The sequence below is a fragment of the Populus alba genome, chromosome 1 (genome assembly GCF_005239225.2).
Source record: "Populus alba chromosome 1, ASM523922v2, whole genome shotgun sequence".
NCBI lineage: Eukaryota > Viridiplantae > Streptophyta > Magnoliopsida > Malpighiales > Salicaceae > Populus > Populus alba.
The window spans coordinates 39,520,016-39,540,329 of NC_133284.1; the positions used below are offsets into that span (position 1 = coordinate 39,520,016).

General features: G+C 32.5%; 1 protein-coding gene and 1 pseudogene across 2 annotated transcripts; one reads left to right on the forward strand and one right to left on the reverse strand.

Annotated features, from left to right (window-relative positions):
- Positions 1–454: 454 nt before the first annotated feature.
- LOC118062734 (small nucleolar RNA Z247) lies at positions 455–555 on the forward strand (annotated as a pseudogene).
- A 13,079-nt stretch (positions 556–13,634) lies between these two features.
- Positions 13,635–19,908, reverse strand: LOC118062717 (two-pore potassium channel 3). Of its 2 annotated transcripts, none has more exons than XM_073408854.1 (2): positions 18,688–19,908; positions 13,635–14,268 (listed from the first exon to the last, which is right to left on the reverse strand). In XM_073408854.1, exons 1-2 carry the CDS (start codon positions 19,845–19,847, stop codon positions 14,163–14,165), a joined length of 1,266 nt encoding a protein of 421 aa, XP_073264955.1. In that variant the 5' UTR covers positions 19,848–19,908; the 3' UTR covers positions 13,635–14,162. The 2 variants fall into 2 exon arrangements, with proteins under 2 accessions (XP_073264955.1, XP_034932442.1); XM_035076551.2 differs by having other exon boundaries at positions 13,635–14,254; positions 18,688–19,907.
- Between the last annotated feature and the right edge of the window lie 406 nt (positions 19,909–20,314).

Here is a 20,314-nt window from a genome sequence, read left to right on the forward strand (position 1 = left end):
CTTGAGTTTTCACCTTCCAAAACTCATTTACTCGATATCTCTATCAAGTTCCAATAACTATCTGTTATGAAAAGTTCAAGTTATACCAATTCTAAAATGTCATAATCTCCTTGGTTATGTAACTAATGACATTTCTTGCCTTGAATTAACCATCATTAGTGTTGATGGCACCTTGCAATCAAATCCAATAGCAGCAACTTAGTTGCATACTAATTAGTTGATCCTCGGATGGATCAATAGCTCTCTATCAGACAGTCCTATATCCCAAGTCATCAATAATGAATCATATTATGATGATTAGATTGTTTTAGAAACTCTTTATGGAAGTCATACGCGAGACCTTATACAACAAATGAAGGGAGAGTTAAAGACTATCTGCAAAGGTTCTTATTCCTCAGAAGACTATCTGCACAAAACCAAGTCTTTGGCCTTGTCACTTCGTGGTGCAGGGAAACCAATGGATGATGATGATCTCATTATTTGCATCCTAAGTGGATTAGGATATGAGTTTGATCCTATTGTTGCAACACTTAATGCTCGTGACATGTTTCCTTCTCTTGAAGGTGTAATTAATAAACTATGTGATTTTGAAATCAAACTTCATAATGCAAAAACCACTCTATCCAACATTGCTTTCTACATAAATAGAAATTGTTCTCATACAAAATCTCAAGGAAGTTATAATGTGCATTGTCATTCTGGTGACTATTCAATATGCAATTCTAGGGATGTAATAGAGATGTTTACAACTCACAATTTGTTGACAATTCTTTTAGAACCAAACTATCCTTATTAACTCTTACAGGTCACAGCTCTGGTCGTGGATGAAGAGGTATTACTTGCTTTTGTTGTGGTGGTCCAAATCATAAATTTGATGGTTGTTTTGCTTCAGATGACGAAGCTGCACAATATAAAGATTTTGATGCCATTCAAGTAAGAGACAATGTAAAGGATAATTGGTATCCTGATACTGGTGCCAACCAACATATGACACCAAATTTTAGTGAGGTGCAAGGTATTAACTCTTATTCTAGTACTGATACTGTTATGGTTGGAAATGGTAATGGTCTTTCTATAGTTGGTACAGGACATACTAATATACCTACTACTAAGCTTAAGCTCAATAATGAGTTGGTTGTTCCTGAAATAAAAAAGAAGATATTATCTGTATCTCAATTTACACAAGATAATAACTATTACTTTCTTTTTTTCCATAGGGATTTCTTCTCAATGACATAAAGACAAAGCAAGTGATTTTTAAAGGTTCCATGGAGGATGGCTTATACCTCATCAATCTATAGCAATTTTCACATCATTTCTTCAGCCTTTTAGCAAATAAAGTTCCAGGCAGTCTATGGCATGCACATCTTGGTCACCCTCACTCTTAAATTCTAATCAGATTATCTCTACTATCATTGAATATAAAAATAAATTTCAGTGAGTGTTGTGTATTGGGTAAGTCTACAATGCTACCTTTTAATTCTTTTCAATCATATTTAACTTCCTTTTTTCATACACTACATACTGATGTTTGGGGACTTGCATCAGTCTCCTTTTTTGATGATTTTAGATTATATTTGATTATTGTTGATTAACATTCTTGTTACATATAGCTTTTTCCTATGGCTCTCAAATCTAATATTGCAACTATATTTCCTACATTCATTAAACAAATGGAGAATTAATTTAGTACATCTATGAAAATTATTCAAAATGATGGTGGTGGTGAGTTCATTAACACTATTTTGCAGCTCATAGTATAATCCATCGACTCTCATGTCCTGCGATACCAGAATAAAATGGTCTTGCTGAACATCGACATCGACATGTTGCCGGCACAAGTCTAACTCTAATGGCACATGCATCTATTCCAACCAAATATTGGACGGCAACATTTAAAATTGTTATTTTTCTTATCAATCCTCTCTCATCTTCATCTATTAAACACAAGTCCCCTCATGAACTTGTATTCAGCTCTTCACCCAGCCTTGATTTCTTACGAATAGGTCTTTGGATGTGAATGCTATCTTTTACTTTCACCTTTTGGTAGATCCAAATTGGAATACAAATTAGTTTATTGTGTTTTTCTTGGATACTCGGCCAAACATAAAGGATACTGATGTCTTGAACCACATTCTGGTTATCTCTTTATCGACAGACATATCAAATTTAATAGGCTAAACTTTCCTTTTAAAACTAATACAGTTTTAAATTCATCTAGTCCTTGATTGTTTCAGCTACAAACTCTTCATAAATCTCTTAAAAATAACGCTCTACATCGACTACCAATCAATTTGCAAATCAATAGAGTGTCTGCTACAGAGCTAGTGACAAACCAATCTTCAGCATTTCAGCCCATAACTCAAATGCAATCAGTCTTCGCTTCTTCCCTAACTAAGTCGACAACTTCCATTTTACCACACCGTACTCATCCAATGGTTACACGCATTCAAACAAGCAATTGTAAACCAAAAACATTCATTTTTACTAGACATCTAATACCTGTGTGTTTTCTTTTTTATCTTACATTTTAGCCTTTAAAGCCCTCTTCCTACCGTTAGGCCTTCGACTTTCAACTTCCTCATTGGAAGACGACAATGTAAGCTGAAATATATTTTATACATGCCAACCACACTTGAACTTTGGTACCTAAGACACCATGTATGAATCTAATCGACAGTAAATGGGTATTTAAAGTTAAAATACAATCTGATAAGACGCCAGCATAATTGACAAGTATAAAGCTAAACGTGTGGCCAGGGGATTTACTCAACGTCCAGGACTAGAATATGATGAAACTTTTAGTCAAGTTATCAAACCAATCACTATTCAATTAATTCTCAACATTGGCATGTTTCACGAGTGGCGCATTAGGTAGTTAAATATCAATAATGCATTTCTTCATGGTGATTTACATGTACGTGTCTATCTGACTCAACCATCAGGTTTTGAGGATCCTGCTTATCCACATCATATTTATCTTCTTTATAAGGCTTTATATGGTTTAAAGCAAGCACCTCATACTTGGTATATGAAATTCAATAGCTACATACACAGATGGGCTTCACACAATGTCCTTATAATCAGTTCTTATTCTATCATCAACAAGGTTCGGATGTTTTTCTTCTGTTAATCTATGTTGATGATATCCTTCTTGCTAGGTTGTCTCCGTCTCAAATATCTGCATTCATTACTCATCTCTTCTTTGTGTTTTGCATGAAAGACCTTGGTGATGTTCATTATTTCCTTAGCCTTCAAATTGTCATAACTAACGTCGCACTCACCACTACTCAAACAAGGTATCTACTATCACTTTTTCACAAATTTGGTTTAGTTGTTGCTAAACCAGTTGCCACTCCTATAGCATCTGGCACAACCTTAATGGCTACCAATGGCATATTGTTATATGATCTCACACTTTTTTTGTCAACTCGTGGGATCTCTACAATATCTCACACGTACAAGACCTGACATTTCTTACATTGTTCACCATGTTTTTCAAAACATGCATGCCTCGCGGGGACCTCACCTCAATGTTGTTAAGAGAATTTTTTGTTATCTCAAGGGCACTCTTGACCTCGGTCTTCATTTTGTTCCAACACCCTTAACTGCTCTTTATGGTTTTTGTAATACCGATTAGGTAGGCTGTATGGATGATCGATGATCCACATGTAGTTTTACCATCTATATAGGTACCAACTTGTTTTCATGGGGCGCTAAAAAGCAGGCCACCGTATCTTGCTCTACGACAGAAGTAGAATATTGTGCCCTAGCTTCCACCACGTGTGAACTTATATGGTTTAAGAACATGTTAAAAAGCATTGGTTATTGCCTTCCGCCTCCAAAGATATACTATGAAATATTAGTGCTATTAATATTGCTAAGAACCCAGTTTTTCATCACCACACAAAACATATTGAAATCAATATCCATTTTGTCAGAAAAGGTGTTACTAGTGGTGCCCTTCTGTTAGAACATATTGCTAGCCCTACTTAACTAATAGATATATTGACCAAACCACTTTATTCAATCAAGTTTTCTTCTAATCATGAAAAGCTCCTCATTGGTCCTGTACTGCCTTGAGCTTAAGGGGGAATGATAAGATAAAGATCCATCATAGTTGGCAATAGAAAAATCAGTTTTTTATAGCAATAGGATTCATGTGATCAATCATAGCAGTAGAAAGATTCCTGTAATCCTATAAATATATTGTTACCTATAATTTCTCCATGTATATAGACAACAATCACTGATGTAATAATACACACACACACATGACTAATAACAAAAGAAAGGTGTGGGCCTTTTTGTTTGCATATTCCTACAAATCCATCGTACAAGCTTGTCTTTGGCACAAGCTTGGGCCTTAAGCCTCGGGTACTGAGCTTGTGTTTGGTTTGCTTTTTACAAGCTTCTTTTGGATTTGCACTTGTTTTAAAATGATTTTTTGGCCCATAAAAAATTATTTTTTAACAGCTTATGACTAAAGAATCTTAATGGTCCTCTTTTTTTAACCTAAATAGTTTTTTTAAGACAAAAAAAGGTTAGATTTTTAACCTAAATAAGTGGATGATGAATACTTGTACATGGACAATACATCAACCTCAAAGATACTAAGTATTGGGAAGGTCATATTTAAGATGTATTCTGAAAAGCTTTTCACCCTTAACAATATGCTTTATGTTACTAAAATTAAAGAGAAATTAGTGTTTGACTCATCGTTAAGAAAAATAATTTTAAGATGGTCTTTGAGAGTGATAAAAAAAAAAAATTAGAAAAGACATCATTTGAATTGTGAAAATATGGAAGACCTTTTAATAAATACCTTAGAGTATATAAATGGTAGTTCCTAATCCTAGAAAGGTAAAGATAAGTCCTTAAATTATATATCATTTTTTTTTAATAGGATATGCATACAATAACAATGGATATCAATTTCTTGTATAAAAATCAAATATTAAGGACATTCATCATGATATCATAATGAAATGAATGAATGCTATATTAGTTGAAGATGTGTTTCCATTTAAGGAATCATAAGAAAACTATTCCCTTAAACGAATGATAGAACCTAGCTAAGTAGCTATTATCAATTAAAAGATAATGAAGTTGAGCCTAAAAGGAGTAAAAAGGCAAAACGGCCAAAATATTTGGTCTTGATTTCTAAGATACATGTTAAAAAAATGAACCTAAGACCTACTTTAAGGCAATGTCATATCTTGAAGCTTTCTAATGGAATGAGACAGTAGACAATAAAATTAAATCTATTATAAACAATCATATATAGGAACTAGTGGATGTTGCACCTAAAAGTAAGCCATTAGGTGTATCTTTTAAAGGAAGATGAAGACTAGAGAATTATTAACAAATACAAAACAAGACTTCTTATTAAAAGATTTAAATAATAATAAGGTTAGCATGTTTTTTTTTACATATATTCACTTATGTTAAGAAAAACTTGCATTCGAGTGTTAATAGTCATCACAACTATTTGCAAACTTGAAATACATTAAATGGATGTAAAAATCTTTCTTAATCATTAACAAAGAGGTTTCTATGAAATAAATGGAGGGCTTTATTGTTAAAGGACATGAAAAGAAAGCTTGTAAGTTTACAAAGTCGTTATATGATTTGAAACAAACGCCTAAACAATAACATGAAAAATTTGACAGGGTTATGTTTTCAAATGATTTTGAAATCAACGAAGTTGAGAAATGTGTTTTATGTGAAAAACACATAAGGATTTATGTTATTATATGTATCTATATAGACAGTATGCTAATTTTAGACAACAATGATCACGTGATCAAGTCTACTAAGAAAATGTTAAATAATAAGTTTGACATAAAAGATTTGGGTATTATAGATATCACACTAATATTAAAAATTACTATGATATTTAATGGATTAGTATTGTCCTAATCTTATTATGTTGAAAAAATTTAATATTAACATGATTAAAATAAATTATAAGTGAAAGAAAAATTGATTTAAAAGGAACCTCGTTTGGCATGTTTTAAGAAACTCAAAACCCTCTATTCCATATTTGAAAAATACAAGATTTTCTTGCAATTTATATAATGAAAAGTTAAAGAGTCATAAACGAGCTTAAGCAAAGTGGTTTTAGGCTTAAGTTACACGTGCATACTCGCTTGGCTCAAGCATGGGCACTTATACAACACAAGTTTTGGCATGGGCTCTAGGCTTTGGACCTTTATGATGCAATCGACCTTGTGAAAAATCAAGGTTCTCAACATTCAAGTAAGGATTTGTCATAATTGGATGGGGATCTACCACAAGCAAACTATGTAGTTGGCCTAGCAAAAACCTTTACGAACTAGAGGGACAAGTCTAGTAGCTTAGAATGGTGATAAAAGGATATCCGACAATTGGACCAGGTATACCTTTTTCTAGGTGATTATAAATTCAGGGTTTTTTTTTTATGCATACCTTGTTCATCAGACTATTGAATCTCCTGAAATTAGGACTCAAAGTTGTTTTTTGGTCCAATATTTTATATTTTGTAGTTTTTTTTAATATATTGTTTTATTTTAGATTTTATGTTAATTTATTTATCCTTTTGAATTTTTATTTTTTTTCTAATAGAGGCAACGTTTTCTAGCTTATTTAAATATTTTATGAACCTCTAAGGAGGCAAACACCATTAGCCTTATTTTTCAAAAAATAAAACTAAGAATATAGAGTTTACATATGTAGCTCTTATCGCTCATCAAATCTTCTATGTTATATTTGTTTTTATTGTCTTTATATCTTCCACTTGCATCACTCTAGCCTAAGGTCTTAGGCCTCAAGCTTCGAGCCTGGGTTTTAGTTTGCTTTTAGCTAGTTTATTTTAGACTTGAGTTTGAGTTTGTTTTAAAATAATTCTTTGGCTTATAAAGAATTTTTTTTTTTTACCAAACCATTTATTTATCCAACACATGAAAAAAAAGCCTAAACAATCTTGTTCTTTAACTTTAACGGTTCTTGTTTAATCTAAAAACTCATATTTTAAAGTTAAAAATTGTGAAGTTAATTTTGTTTTGTGGCATGTAATTAAGACTAATAAATTAATGAAATTAGTTTTTTCAATTATAGATCAGTTTTGATTTTAAAATCCACTATAAAAGGGGATTAAAGAAAGAGTGTTTTACATAAATTTTCATATTCTTCTTCACCTCAGTTTTCTAGATTACCTCCTTAGTTTTGAAATCTATTTTTTCTTTGTTGTTTATTATACTTTATAGCTTATAGAGAGATTTTGAGTTATATTTCTTAGAGCTTATGAACCATGTTTAGTAGTGCAATTAAATAAGGTAATGTTTTTAGAATCCTTGAGAGTTTATTGCAATTATTTAATTTGCATCAAGAGATAAACAAAAAAAATTTAAGGACAATTGATTAATCATTAATAATAAATAATCTTTATTTAAATCAGTTTCCAAATACTTCAATATGTAAGTGTTACCGAATAATCTTGCTTAAATTTATAAAATTTTACTCGAGCATGATTGTTTTGTTATTTTTATCCTATATACATAGCATGTATGTATATGCTTTACTTTGCGGATAAACTAAGCAAACAATTAATTTAAATTAACATTAATTTCTTTTATTCATGTCAGTAACAAGTTTTTGCTAGCAAGGAAATCACAAATGAATTATTGTATATAAAAGCACCAATATTTAGATAATTGCAAGAGGCTTAATTACATAGAAGATTAGCACTGCTGGCCGGATAAATATATGGAAATCTACAAGAAACCAACTTGGCAAAGTATAGTACAAAAAACAATCAGATGGGTGCGTGCGTGTCTATATATATATATAATTAATTAATCAAGATGATATGAAATGGTTGGTTTCTATAGATGTGCGGGTGGTTGCTTAAGAGGGATGACTTTGCAGTGCTAGACTAGAGATTGGAATTAATTTATTTTTTAAAAAAAAAAAAAAAAAAAAAAAAAGCTTGAGATTGTTGACTTTAAATGGTTTGCTTCCATTATATGTGACATAAAGTGTATGGTCTTTGGTGAATTAATGCTAGTCCCTGTCGATTTGGAAGAGGAGCAGGTTTTTGTTAGGTGTGTGACCAGAAAAAGGGAATCTTTTTGATGTGGACTCCATTGGAGGTCTCTCTTGCTAACACCCTAATTTAAGGCAGAAAGGTGCTCCTCTCCCACTCCATATCTAATTTCTAGCATGTCATTGTTTGGCTTGAATAGCACATAAATCTCCATGCAACTCAGCCAATCACTAACCTCCACGCTTCACCTTTTCAATGGGGTGACTTTTTAATTTATCCATGTATATGTGAAATGGCTTGTGTATTATTGAAACTATGACAATTTAATATTGTAGCCAGCATGTAGATGTGTGCTCCTTGTTATAATAATAATTATTATTATATTATTATTTAGATTTAAGGTAATTTGTGTACGCCAACACATGCTTACGAAAATAGATTGTTGAAGATAAATTCCGAAAGGTCAAGGAAGAAAGCCCCCACGATGGATATAGCACACAGTGGCACTTGAGGTAGGCTGTCAGCAGCTAGCAGACAGCAATCTTGCATTCGGAGAAGAAGAAGCAGAAGAGCTTCTGGAGTATTTTAATGAACTCAGAAAATGAAAGGGTGGGAGAAGCATAAATTACATGTGGGAGCATTAGGCTCTGTCATGTTTTACAAATCAGACATCAATTTGGAAAAACCGAAAGCAACCGATCATGTGATGTTTGTAAGTAGATGAGAACACAAGCAAGCATCGTTCTTTATTATCTGGGCACTCCTAACACCTCAAGAAACATGGAGCTTGCAGTGTTTAAGCATGTTTTGCATGCATGCAAGTTTCTATTACAGATATGGTAAGATCCCATGTAAAACAAAAACCCTGCAAGATCAGTTGTGTTGTTTACTGTGATTGCCTCTTTTACAAGCATGAGAGTGACTTTCATTTAACCACGACTTTTCTTTAGTACACAGGAAGAGATTGGAATAAAATCCAAGTTTTCAAATTTTTTGTGTTTTGTTTTGTCTTTTGTTTGCTTCAAGTAAAAATCAATGTTACCTGTATATCTTGTTTTTACAAAGAGTTTTTGAACTTTAGTATTTTTATATTATTTTAATATGCTGATATTAAAATTAATTTTTAAATAATAAAAAATTATTATTTTTATATATTTTTTTAAAAAAAAATTAAAAAACCACTACTATTACATTTCAAAAAACGTGCGGGGCAATCATCTAGGTGGTGGCCAGTGGTAAGGGATTGGGACCAAGATGTTTGCTCCCTCTGTGGTCTCAGGTTCAAGCCCTGGATTACTCATATGATAGCCACTGGAGGCTTACATGGTCGTTAACTTCAGGGTCCGTGGGATTAGTTGAGGTACGCATAAGCTGCCCGGATACCTACGTTAAACTAAAAAAAAAAAAACGTGCGGGGCATGTATCCTTGAAGTTTTCTTGAGCTAGCTTGAACATCAAATGTGAAAGGTTCTCCAAATGTTTAGATTCTTTCCTATGTCAAAAGCTCTTTTGACTTGTCCTCCCTGGCTAATTATCATTCTCACTTCCATGACCTAAATTGTCAAGAATTGTGGCCACCGTTATATCATTAGCCAACAAGAAAGAAAGACGATAGTGAAATTTGTTTAAAATCAATCCCCATATATCACCAGTTGCAATATATAGGACAAGCTAGGTGACTTGACCGTGCCCTAACGCATCGTTTTCCCCCTAGTTTCTTTCCTTTTCTCCTTTTGAGTAAACGCCATGTTCTTAAAAAAAAAAAGGTTCTTGGTTATCTGAATTCAAAAGGTTGTGTTGCCCCTCACCTCATTGTGGGCTCATTGCTTTGTTTCTGTTTTTTTTTTTTCATGGAAATAGTTTTTACCTCCAAGAACTGAGAAAAGGAACTAGAAAGAGATTCCAGAAGTGGACTTTTGAGAACTAAGAAGCCTGTGTAATGGAAAGCATGTGTAGACTTTGCACTCCAAATTAAATCAAAGCTCACTAAAGTAATTGCTTTGATTAATCCGTGAGTGATATCAATTGAGCTTTTTGAATTTAAACTTTCAAACAAGTTATGAACAAAACTGACTTCGTCTTCGGGCACTTTTTCTCATTGGAAATCTACCAATTCCCTTCTACTTTAAGCTAGAATATCACAGAAATATTGACATTACTCCCTTGGAGAGAGATGAGAGGGCTTGACTGGAATGTAGAACTTTGACTGATCTTGTCGCCCCTCTCTATTAGTTTTTAGGGTATTTGGACTTGTTCAAATAATTAGTGCATCTGCCTTAATGAATTTTTAAGAAAGAAAATAAGAAAAGGAATGCAAGCAGCCTTTCATGAACAAGAAGATGGATAAAAATGAAAGCACACCCAGCCCCAGGCGTCATCATTAAAAGAGTTTAATCACGCTAATCTGAACCTAATTACAGGGCTAAATCTAGGCAAAATCCCAACAAACCAGCTTCCAGTCATCAAATGTTAGATGATTATTTCTCTTGGGAAATTAGTGAAGAAATAATTATTGACGGGAGTTTACGTTTTAGCGATTCAAAGTAAACAAAGCCAGATCACCGGTGTTATGTCAAAAAGAAAATGGCTCTGGAAAAAAGAGAGAGAGGAAGGAAATAATATTTTTTTTTCCTTTTTGTTGGAAAGTTGACGTTGAATGTGGGCTAATTATAATAATTATAAAGAATACTAAAAAAATGGTCAAACACTATATAACTACACCTTGGTACATAAATTTCTCAGTTTTTTATTATTATTATTTGTTTCGTGTAGTTTTAGGTTTGTTGGTTTCCATCCTTAAATTTTATATTCATCATGTTTCAATAAAAGTCATCTAGAAAATGAGGGGGAGAGAAAGATATTAACCAACTATATCAAAGCTATAAAAATATATCAATTTTAGTGATAATAAGTTTATTTAATTAAAAATAAAAATTCAATAAAAATAATTTTATCCTCTAACCATGCTGAAAAGTAGATCAAGCCTATAAATATTTTTCCAATTCAGGTTGGTTTTCGAGTTTTTAATGATGAAATAGTGTTTTTAGATTCAAAATTGGGTTATTAAGGTTTTTAAAATATTTTTGAGTGGTTTTAGATAAACAAAAAAAAAAGAAAAAATTGTGTTTTAAGGGTTCAAAAGCTTGGATCCTGATATCTTCAATAAAAAATAAACTAGTGAATGATATATTGTTTACCTAGATAACATGTTATCCATTTGATTTAGGGTATGTTTGTTATTGTGGTTGCTGTTTTGGTTGTGGTTGTGGTTGTGGTTTTAAAAAAATTATTTTATAAAAAATACTTTTAGTTGAGCTTGGTTTGAAAAAATTGGTGTTTGGTTAAAACTGTTGTTAAAATTAAGGTTGAAGAAAAAATAATTTAATGTATTTGGTTAAGAATGCTTTTGAAATTGAGATTATAAAATAACTTTAAAATATATATATATATATATATATATATATATATATATTGACATTTTTAATTTAAATATTGTGGATTTAACTATTGCTATTACATCATGAAATAAATCATACTTTATATAAAATATTTTTTTATTACTCCATGAAACCATACAATTCCATTATGTATGAAATACATCCAACAAAAACTACAATTTTCATAATTTTTTGAGCATATAATAAAATTAGATAAAATATTATCAGGTATAAAGTTGATATTACAATGCAGGTGAATTTAATTCACTCTAAACTAGTTTTTAAAAAAAAAATATTAAAAAAATTAACACACTAAAAAAAAAAAATTATTGAGGTTGAACAAAAAGTAGTTTAATGTGTTTGGTTAAAAAAATACTTTTCAAATTGAGGTTATAAAATAATAATAAAATATATTTTTAATTTAAATATTGTAGATTTAACTACTATTATTACATCATGAAATAAATAATATTGATATCAAATATTTTTTAGTATTCCATTAAACTATATGAAATGTCATCACATATGAAATTTATCCAACAATAACTATATTTTTCATGGTTTTTTAAGCACGCAACAACAAAAACTGAATTTTTTGTTACGTCATCAAGCGATCTCCTTCTAATTTTTTGAATAGAACACAATTAAAATTAAAATAAAAACTGAATTTTTTTTAACTGGGTCGGTCCCGACAAGAATATAATTGGAATTGCGATCAAATTCCACAAATGTTACGTCATCATGCTACATCCTTCTAATTTATGTAGTGTTATTAAACAATATTAAATACTAGTTTTTTTTACTAAAACTCATTTTAAAAAAAAAAATTACAATTTCATTACGTACAAAATTCATTCGACAAAAACTACAGTTTTCATGATTTTTTGAGCATGTAATAAAATTAGGTAAAATATTATCAGGAATAAAATTGAGATTTCAGTACAAGTAAATTTAATTCACCTTAAACTAATTTTAAAAAAAATATATATTGTTCACATTCACATGAATAGTGTCAGTTAAATCACTTAACTGCACTGGTTTTTCAAGAAAAAAAACTGATTTAAATTCAGTGAACAGTGCGAGTGAATTAAAATTCACTCGCACTGTACAATAAAGCCATGCTCCACTTCTTGCCTTTGGCTGCTTCTCCAAAACCTCCTTTTCATTTTAATTTTTAGTGGGTCTTATCAGTGAAAAGCAACTTTTTTTCCTTACCAAACGATATTCATGTGTGATTGCGAGTGAACCTCACTTTCAATCACGTTACCAAACAGGCACTTAAAAACAAAATACGAGGGCAAACAATCATCCACCCATTAAAACACTACACAGTCAAACTTTTTCCCATGTGCCAATGTTCAATCTCGTCCTTCCACTTGGCTTCTAAAAGAAAAAACATTTAACTTTTTTTTAGTTTTATAATAAAATTATTTTTAAAAAAATATTATATTAAATCATACTTTTCAAATAAAATTAGAGTGATATTAATAATTATTTTATAAATAATTATATATGAAACTCGAATCATTTATTTTATTTCATTTTCATAAAGTCAAATAAAAATAATAAAAACATTATTTTTTGTTTCTTGATTAAGAATTACTTAACATATCATGATAAGGTTTTATATGAAAAATCAAGCTTTTGATACAGAAAAAATATATTGTTTGGAAAAATAAATAAAAAATGAATGAATAATGAAAACAGAATTTCATCTAAAAAAATATTTTAAAAAATAAAAATTCAAGTAATGAATATGAATAATAAAAATAAAATAATATATTTTCAAACAAAAAATATTTTAAAAAAAAAAAAAACCTTTATCACATTTTCAAACCCCTCCACTTTTTATTATTATTATTATTATTATTATTGAGAAAGAAAAGAGAAATTGCAACGGAATCCCCTTGGCTACAACATGGAGATAATGACCTGAGTGCCTGTAAACTCCTTTTATAAACAACGGTTCAAGAGAGCAGTTACCAACCTTTAAGGCTTTTGTTGACGCTTGCCAGGATGACTAGATGTCTAGGTTGACAAATGATGTCTAGAATGCACTTACGCTGCTGCCCCCTTGACGCATGAGCAAACACATAAAAACACAAGCAGATGATTGCTGCAGATTGAATCAGGATAAGTTCCTGCTAATGTCGATTTTAATTCGAACAAAATAAGAGAACCTATCCCAGATGGGAGGAAGGAGCAGCCCCACCTTCGTTCATTCAATAACAAACATGAACCAGTCATGGTTGAATTACACAGAGCTTCATCTTTTTGGCATCTCAAAAACAATTAATCCGATATATAGGCCTACACTAGCAAAATTAAGTGATTTATACTGCAATCATCACAGTCGTCATCCCCCTGTCATTAGACCGGACAACCAGTAGCGTGACTGCTAGGAGCTAAGCTGCCGAAACATGCAACCTTGAAAGTCAAACCGGTCTCTAAACTCGGTTGACAGCGTGTGGAAATTTGACCCTTTGAGCTCCAGAGACGGCAAGCTGATTGGGTAGCCATGACGAATGGGAAAGAGGATCAACTTATCAGGCACTGCAATTCATTTAACTATATTTCCTTCAAGGGTTTCAATCTATAATCCACTGAGATTTCTAGTGTTTGGTAGCGCATGAGAAGACTTGTTCAAGGCTGGCTTTCCATGAGGTCAGCAAGTGTAATCTTCCCACAGTTGCCGGTGTCTAGCCTGTCAAATTGCTCGCATATCTGTAGAATATCCTTCTCCGATACCTTTTCCATCTCCTTGAGCTTGTATATTGCATACTCTGATTTACTGCAAATTTGAAACTAATGTAAGCAGTCAATAAAGACAGAATATCCAGTCTAGACTTTGATATACACACCATGCCAGATTGCGAAGAAGAGAACAGAAAAGTTAACAGTAAGGCAAAGGAAAACTCAACATAAGAGCAAGCTGAAAACTGGGATGACACTATAGAAGAGAGCAGGATCACCAGAACAAGAATGTTCATAAGCCTCCAAAAACAGCATAGCAAAGAATAGTGGGTTTACAATGGATAATATAATATAAACGAAGGTACAGCCACACTGCAATGAGCAAGGCATGTGTATTTAAAACCTAATAAAAAGTCCATAGATACTTGATCTACAATGAAATAAATGTAAGATTTTCTATTTCCCGCAAGACACCATATTGCCATCCACTTTCTGTTCTTAGATAGAGCTACGTGGAAGCTACAATTCATGATACTTATTTCCTGGAAGAGTGAGAGAGAGAACCCCTGTGGTAAGAGAAAATAGACAGCTAGAAATTAACTGAGCCTAATCCTTGAAATTCATAACGGATGCTTCTTGAATTAGCAAGAAATTTAAGCCCTCTAAAAAATCCACACGAACAAGGAAATTTCCATAGCCATATTTGAAAATAGTGTCTGCCACATAGATTTGCTATAGGCACCATGAAGACCTATTTAGTAAGGAAATAGAGTCATGATCAAAATGAAACCTGTAATAATAAATTTCCCAATGATACAAATGAAACCTAAACAACTTCTCAAAACCGAAAGAAGAAACCTCAACAAAAAATTTCTTCAATAACTCAAAGATCCAAGTCAATGAATGTACATATTAATTGAAAAATAATGCCAGAATACGCTTTTCATTGACTGCATTATTCTCCCCCAAGATTTCATAATGAATCCTTTGACTAAGAGGGAAACCAATGGAAGCAAGGTCATCTAGATTACTGAACCAACATTGTCAGAAGTGATTAGCCTTTCTCTTCAATATAATGAGACAGCAGGGATCGTCCAGATGCAAGGTTTTGATGCTACCCTGGGGAGCTGTATCAACAACGCAAAAACTAACTTGCCAACATGACAGTTAACAGGTATATATATGTTGTGCTCCAAAATCCACCGAACCTTGAACCAGGTGCTTCAACTAGTGCAAACATATTCACCATGTTATCAATTATTGTGGGTGCCTACTTAAGACCTACTGGGTGGTACCACATTTCTGCATATGCATATAACTAAATCAATGTTGTCAAAGGTGAAAGGCGGTAAAAGGTGCCAAGCCTGTAAAATGCCAAAGGTGCTAGGCGCTCGCCTGAATGAACTAAGACAATATGCTATAAATTTAATAAAAAAATGCAATATTATATTATATTATATAAATCTAAAATATATATCTTTCCAATTAAGATTAGATCATTAGAAATTCAAAAGAAAATATAAAATACCACAACATAGTAGTAAGTTATATTTTTCACTCTTAAAACAAAATAAGATAATTTAAAGTAGTAAGTAGCCGAATAGATTATAAACAAAATTAAATACCAGTTAAAAAATTTGTATAGGTCAAAACATAAATCAATTAAAAAAAATCCAACCAAAAAAAAAAACCTTAACACCTAGCACCCACTCACAAGGTGCTCGCCTAGGTGGTGCATCATTGAAATCCAATGCCTGAGGCTAATAAAGGCATCGGGGCCTCACCTCCCCTCACCTAGAGCGCCTTGGCACCTCTTGACAACACTAAACTAAATAAGCATCGGGAAATTGGCGCTACATATCCATTAGCTTAGTTTTCACAAAATAAGCCTACTTTACATTCTATAATGTTGCAACTTATGTACCAAGATTCTCAAAACATCATCAGAATCCTTTCATGTTTGTAAACTGTTTTCCTTTTTTAAAATTTTGCAAGCCATGCAGTATACTGGGACCAGCTTTTGTGCACTGAGACTTAAGCCCACCTCTCCAGTACAGTAACTAGGAGATACTTGGCAGATTGATTAAAAAAATAGTAAAACATTTAGAAAACAAAATAATACATACATCAGGTGCTTATTGAAGTCCAATATAATAGTTCATGTGGAACTATAGGTATCTTTTGCTTGAATGAAACTATGTACTATAAAACATCAATTTAAAATAAGTTTCAGAAATTAAAATATGAGGAAAGACATCAGAAAGTTAGCAGTTCTTAAAGAACAGACGTAGACAGATGGGATGACGAGGCCCCATGTATAAATCTCATGTTCTCTTATACGAGGCAGAGGGTTCTATTGGGAGCATGGACAAGCAGTCACTAAAGAAGAACAACCATGAAGACAAAGAAACTAACATGATAACTGGGGTAAGAGCTTGTCTTAGAGTCAAATTACTTCAGGTCTTCAGCAGTTCAGACACCATTATGACACGAGTTTATTGCTCTAATTTAGCACAAAAGTTAAACACTAGCCTCTATTCCATATTCACGATGCTATATTTGGCAGGTTTCTTGACACCATTAATCATCTTTTCCACCAAAAAGCCTTTTCACCAGGCAAAGAATATTTGGGACTATTATAGAGGAAGTACGAGGAAAGCAAGGCCTATGCATAACAGGGTGGCAACTTGTCCAGTCAACCGATTTCAATTCATGATTTCGAATTGTGTAGACCCAGGACATGAATCAACTATGATCATTCACTTAAAATGAGGGCTAAAATTCATTCTCTGCACAACAAGATTTACACTTGCTTCACCCTCAAAGAGAAAAGGTACAATTGCTTTACAGGTGACCCCAAGAGCATGTATTCACGTTTAACAAACTGTGGATTTTATAGGACAGGGGCTTATACATAACATTGAGAAATTTTCTTGGGATTCAAGGAATGAATAAGGTTCAATATGGAGTCTGGCAAGGTAATGAAGTACCTGGCCAAATTGGAGGTTGCTTCAACTCAAGGGAACAAAGAGGTGTATATTTTCAAACAAATCCATAACTATTACTCAGTGTCAAAATATTTGATTCAACAAAAATACCCTTAAATTTTATAAATTATAACATATAATAAGAAATTTTACTAGTAAATACCAAATATACTGTCTTTTTAAAACAAATATATATATTGTCTTACCTTAAATTCTACTTGCTAAAACTGAAAAGACCTTTGTCCTGTTTATATAAAAGGATTTTCTTTTTTTTATAGGACAATACAAAATATATGGCATTACTGAATATGTAAATTAAACTATATCCAATTAAGAAATAGAATAAAATATTAATATGATTTCTAAAAAAAATATGTTAATCCCATTTTTCATTATATTTCTATTAATACATCACATAAAACCTTAAATATCATAAAGCAAGCTTTTTGAATAATTCATAACCTATATAGTACCTTATTGGCACTTTATTTTGCCTATTAAAACTCTAAATACTTTAAAATAGGTCAGCAAAACTCAACAATTAAAATTTGAAAAATACTATCAAATTATTAAATTAGATCATTGATTTCTTATTCAAGTCTATATCTTTAATATCTGTCTCACTTATATTAAAAAGTAATTCTTCGAAATAAAAAGATTTGTAAAAACTATACTGCTAATATAATCATGTTATAATTTAGTGAAGCATTGAATAAAAATTTTATTCACATTTGTATCTTATGCATTTGCGTTATATAAAGATAGTTTTATTCAAATTTGATTCCTACATGGTATTTTATTGATTCTTTTTCTTTTTCTTTATAAATGAACTACTAAGAGTGAGCTTAAATATGTCTAAACCCTATCAACTAATACTTCAACTTTCTTCTAATTCACCTATTAACCTACTGAACTTTTAGGAAACCTGAAGGCCACATGCACTTTTCAATTAAAAAAGCTTTATTGTAACAAATTATGCAGCAGTTGAGCAAGTAGCCTAAAATGCATAGCAAAAGGTAAATGTACCCAAGTTAAGTTGTAAGCAGTTTACTGTAAGTTGTGGCTCTCAATGGCTCTTTATACAAAGTGTTTGAAAAGGTTAATACCTCATTATCAATATCCAAATTTTGCAAGCACTAGGTACATAAACACAGAGCTTTAATAACAACCTACAAACTAAATCTCATTCTTTACCAAGTTATTCTTACAATGTGAACACAAATCTCAGAAACTCAACTTTTCACAGAAAACATCGCAATTTAAGCCTTTAAGTACTAATAGCAGTTTGTACATGGTTTTCTGTTTCTTTCAGCAAATCAAAGCTCAATTGCATGTCAAAAACTTGTAATTCTATGTAATTCAAGGTCAATACATATACTAACAAAACAAAAGGGAATACCCAATATGATTATGAAAGGGTAAATAAGATAGTCCGGATCATTACAAGACTTTAAGAGAGCAATTTTATTAACCCATGACCTTCAAAGCAAACAAGTGGAAACATGTATGCTGCGAATGTGAAAAAGACAGTAACAAAGCATACCTCACAAACCCATTGTTGTCGATGTCTGCAGCAAGAAACTCAGAGACAGTCATGTTTTGACCAAGCACCCACTTTGCCAACATCCTATGCCGCTTATCCACTCTTGCCTCAGCCAAATACAAAAATGCTCGAGCAACAGCAAGTGTCGACACAAGCAACCAAATGGAAGCGAAAATACGACCAGCCAAGGAAGTGAATGCCCTATCACCATATCCAACAGTTGTAACCGACATAACGGATAGATAAAGTGAATCCAACCATCCTAACCTTTCGACAAAATGCATAAAAGCAACACCAACTCCAATACAAAGAACCACGACACCTAATGCCAGTCCCACCTTCATTCTTATCCTCATCCTCCCTTTCTTCACATCAATTATATATGAACCAGCAGATTCCTTTTCAACCCCTCTCTTAACATTCCTCAACAAATGACTCTCTTGCAAGTCAAGCACATAGCTAACCATCCCAGAAAGCAAAATATCAACGAAACCAAAACCAATCAGCACAAAAAAAATGGAGAACAGCTTGGTAGCAGTACTATCTGGGGTAATGTCCCCATAACCAATAGTACACATTGTCACGATACAAAAATACAAAGCATCGACAACTGGGTTCGTTGCATTTCCTTTGAACTTATCACGATTAAGAGAATATATAAGCACACCAAGAGACAAATACAGTACCAAGAGAACAAAAGCTTGGCGTACTATTGATTGAGAACCAAACTTAGGCTTGGTAATGGCAGGGTGGTTAAGATCATTGATGACAGCCATAGCAGGTGCAGTTTTGGACCTGTGAAGATTGGTTTTTGTCCATTGACAATCAGGATCAACAAGCCACGATGGCGGTTGCTGCTGATGATGGTGATGTTGTAAGTGAGGAGAATCAAGAAATGAGCTAAAATCTAGATTAGGAGTGGACGATCTTGGTGAATTGAGAGAAAGAGTCAAGGCTTCAAGGAGAGGTGAAGGGTCTCTTGGAGAGGCGGACGATGGTCCAAAAATAAGGCGGTCTTTAAGTTCAGAAGTAGTTAGAGGGAGAGGCAAAGAGATTTCATCGTCTTCAGGGAGAGGGAAAAGGGGTGGCTGTGGCTGTGGCTGTGGTTGCGGTGTTCTCTTTCTTGGGCTTAGGTATGGAAGTAGAGGCTCTTTCTCCATATCGCCGATTCTGTTTGCCGGTGAATGGTTACCAGAGGGATAATGTTTTAAGGATCCGAAAAGGTAGGGGTAGTTTTATAGACAGATGCTAAATTTGATTTGATTCAATTCGGTCCTTGTGCTAATAACCTTGTACTACCTGCCTTTTCAACTTCGTTACAGCTTAATACTCTAATTTTAAGAATTTATAATTTAATCCCTTAACTTTAGTTAAAAGCTATCTTCTTTTTTTTTTTTTTTCCAAAAACAACTTCCAGGGGAGAACCTATCATCACTATATACACATACATACATACATATATCGTGATATAGATATTTCTTAATCAACGGTATTTGCTTCTTATTTTTTTAATACAATAGAAATAAAAAAAAATTAAAACTAAAACCTAAAATAAAATATACGCATCGTATCAGCATGGAGCAAATACCGCATCTTAGGAGGTGGGCTCTCTCAAATCTAAAAACGC